The sequence below is a fragment of the Rhincodon typus genome, unplaced genomic scaffold (assembly GCF_021869965.1).
Source record: "Rhincodon typus isolate 14 unplaced genomic scaffold, sRhiTyp1.1 hic_rhity00000639, whole genome shotgun sequence".
Classification (NCBI taxonomy): domain Eukaryota; kingdom Metazoa; phylum Chordata; class Chondrichthyes; order Orectolobiformes; family Rhincodontidae; genus Rhincodon; species Rhincodon typus.
The window spans coordinates 45,257-49,018 of record NW_025966277.1 but is presented as its reverse complement, the minus strand read 5'-3'; the positions used below and the strand labels follow the sequence as shown (position 1 = coordinate 49,018).

The 3,762-nt window shown below is 41.4% G+C and overlaps 1 protein-coding gene across 1 annotated transcript in view; it reads left to right on the top strand.

The window, feature by feature from the left end:
* Positions 1 to 401: 401 nt before the first annotated feature.
* The window catches only part of LOC125488384 (talin-1-like), a gene marked incomplete at both ends in the record, with an annotated part of 48,501 nt that continues 45,140 nt past the window's right edge, over positions 402 to 3,762 (top strand). Inside the window, 3 exons of the mRNA XM_048621415.1 lie at positions 402 to 521; positions 983 to 1,180; positions 2,368 to 2,508. Coding sequence (XP_048477372.1) covers positions 402 to 521; positions 983 to 1,180; positions 2,368 to 2,508 — 459 coding nt within the window. The remainder of the gene's footprint in view (positions 522 to 982; positions 1,181 to 2,367; positions 2,509 to 3,762) is intronic.

Here is a 3,762-nt window from a genome sequence, read left to right as displayed (position 1 = left end):
GCCCAGCCCGTCCCCGCCTCTCTAACCTGTCCTTCCTCCCACCTCAAGCCCCACCCCCATCTCCTACCTACTAGTCTCATCCGCCTCCTTGACCTGTCCATCCTTCCTGGACCGACCTATCCCTCCCTAACTCCCCACCTACACTCCCCTTTACTGGCTCCATCCCCGCCTCTTTGACCTGTCTGTCTCCTCTCCACCTATCTTCTCCTCTATCCATCTTCTATCCGCCTCTCCCTATTTATTTCAGAATCCCCTGCCCCTCCCCCATTTCTGAAGAAGGGTCTACACCCGAAACGTCAGCTTTCCTGCTCCTCTGATGCCGCTTGGCCTGTTGTGTTCATCCAGCTCTGCACCTTGTTATCTCAGAAATATCTCTCCAATGTTCACTTTTCTTCACACAGGTGGCAAAAGCTGTATCAAATGCTCTAAACAGATGTGTGAATTGTTTGCCAGGCCAAAGAGATGTTGATGCAGCTTTAAGAACTGTTGGTGAGGCCAGCAAAAGACTACTTGCAAACTCAGTAAGTAACCAAGGCAATTTGTAAATAAAACTGGTGATACAAAGTTAGGTAACATTTAAATTTAGCTACACATTAGCATTTACCCTGCGAGAGATCGGTTGCAGTTGAGACAGTTTTAGAAACATAAGTAGTAATGAACTTGGTCCTATAAATTGTTGAAATCACGTGAACTGGTACTTTGAGATCACTTTATGAAACTAGCTAATTGAACATTGCCTTAAGGATGGATCTTAGATTTTGACATGCTGAGATATCAAAAGCAGGGGGGAGTTTTAATTTAACTTTGCAGAAAAGTGTTTTCTTTTAAATTTCATTGTGGTATGTATGTTTCATAATGAAATCTTTTGGCCTATGCTGGGTACACATTAGTGTGTGGAACACACACACCAAATTTGAAAGCTTTTATTTTTATAGGTGTAAGAGGGGATTGTATTATGTTATAATACTTAATCAATTTTTAGTTCCCACCAAGTGCCAAGAACTTTCAAGAGGCTCAAGGACATCTAAATGAAGCAGCAGTTGGTTTAAATCAATCTGCCAATGAGTTAGTTCAAGCATCTCGTGGAACCACACAAGATCTGGCAAAGGCATCTGGCAAATTTGGCAAAGACTTTGATGAATTCCTACAGGCTGGTGTTGAAATGGCTGGTCAGTCCAAGGTAAGAAAATTGGTAGGCAGTGCAATAGATGAAACAGTTTCTAGTCTGACAGCCTAAACCTTCCAAAGGCATCCAATTAAAAAATTTCAGAACTGTATCTATTCTGATCAATTAATGTCTTCTAAGAGTATTAGAAAACCATACAACGTACGAGTTCCTCTGTTGGGTCTGGTAACATTTCACTTCTAATTTAAAAAACAGGCTCTCAGATAGTCAAACATGTGCTTGCTGGTAGGGAAGATTTTGACTAATCCCATTATGGTAGCTTCCAGCTGTTTTGTAGATTTTCTTGGATGTTATTGCTCAGAAGGGGACCATTTGAAACTTTTCCAGGTGCTCACTTAATTTGGGCAATCTTTATTTTTACGTACTTGCTTAAAAAGCATTTCATGTTTTTCCTTTTCACATATTGATACACACTTCTTTGTAATAGATGTTGGTTTCAATAACCATTTGTGCAAAATTTATTCTAATGATCCCCAGAGTTAAAACATTTCCGCTTATTATCCTTCACTCATTATTTTAGTGATTTTTGCATTTAAAGTACTTACTTTGTCAATAGTTGACAGAAATATTAAAATTAGTTGTTTTCTTTGTGCATTATCATTTTGAGGATTTGATCTGTTTTTGGTTTATTAACGATATCAAACCCAGTGACTCCTGTAAAGTGACATTAGCCTGTATTTCACCTCTGTGCTCAAAGGTTAAGCTAAGCTGACACTTGACCAGCATGGACATTTACTGCACAGAACAGCAAAGTTCCAGGTTCACACTCCGATTTGATAAGTTAGCTATTGGCCATAGTACCTACGTAGGGAAAATCAACCAAATTTCCCACACACCTCTTTGAAGGCCTATACCTACATGAGCGCAGATGTACACCAGATGAGACCAAGTCCCTGTCTGACTGCCCTGTCTGTATATGGTCACTGGGTGAGATGCCCATTGGAATTCTAGAGTTAGTATGACTAGTAACAACTCACCAAGCTACTGGATGGTGACAAATGTCAATTTAAAAAAAATACCCTAACTAAGGTTTCAGGAAGAGTGGGCACAACACCAATGAGAAAGCTTATGAAAATACATCAAGAATCTGTCAAAATTGCTTCAACATGTTTTAAAACTCAACATGTGGATTTGCCCAAAATTTTAATTTTGGTTCACACTTGATCTTTGTACTTCCACAGGATAAAGAAGACCAGGCTCAGGTAATTGGAAATCTGAAGAGCATTTCAATGGCGTCGAGCAAACTGCTTTTAGCAGCCAAAGCGCTGTCTGCTGATCCGACAGCTCCCAACATCAAAAATCAACTTGCTGCAGCTGCACGGTAAGCTTGAAATGAGTAATTGTGTTTGATACTTTGTGTTTTACTTCCTTAAATGGCTGGAGGGCAACCCAATGCCTTCACTTGGCATGTTATTTGTAACTTATCCTGCACAGTATCAGTCTTGTGTGAACAACTATAGTACTGCCAAAGGGGATCATGCTAAAGCTGTAAAAGTTCGAATAAAAAGAAACATACTGCTGGAAATGCAACATTGTTTGAACAAGAAGTGTCATTTGATTTTAGAAAAATTGGTTTCTGGAAGAGAAATTAGTTTTGTTCCCATGAAAATGAAATAGAATAGCTGTCAAATTCAGCAACTTCTTAAGATGCCACAAAACAAATTATTGCTACCAATGCCTCTACGGTAGCTGCAATTAAAGAGGCAAAACCTTTGCATGCGGGTTTGATTCCACCCTTGGGCGACTGTCTGTGTGGAGTTTGCACATTCTCCCCGTGTCTGCGTGGGTTTCCTCCGGGTGCTCTGGTTTTCTCCCACAGTCCAAAGATGTGCAGGCTAGGTGGTTTGGCCATGCTAAATTGCCTTTAGTGTTCAGGGACGTGTAGATTAGGTGGGTTATAGGTGGATGGGTCTGGTTGGGATGCTCTGAGGGTCAGTGTGGACTTGTTGGGCCGAAAGCCCCGTTTCCACACTGTAGAGATTCTATGATTCCCGCAAACCATTGTGAAACACTTGCCGCAATCTGCTATTCTCTGTCAATACTTTGCACAAAGCAAATGCAAAGGGCCTTAAGTGAATTCAAAGATTGTATTTCTCTTTTCCCTGGAGTGTAGGAGGCTGAGGGATGACCCTATTGAGATTTATAAGGTCTTGAGGGGTATGGATAGTGTGAATAGCCAGGGTCTTTTTCTAAGGTTGGTGAGCCCAAAACTAGAGGGCATAGGTTTTAGGTAAGAGGACAAAGATTTATAAACACCCGAGGAGTAGCTTTTTCACATAGAGGATGGTGCATGTGTGGAATGAGCTACCAGAGGAATTGGTGGAAGCTGGCACAATTACAACATTTAAAAGGCACCTGAATAGGTATGTGAATAGGAAGGGTTTAGAGGGAGATAGTAGGAACTGCAGATGCTGGAGAATCCGAGACAACAAGGTGCAGAGCTGGATGAACACAGCAGGCCAAGCAGTATCATAGGAACAGAAAGGCTGATGTTTCAGGCCTAGACCCTTCATCTGATGAAGGGTCTATGCCTGAAACGTCAGCCTTTCTGCTCCTATGCTGCTGCTTGGCCTGCT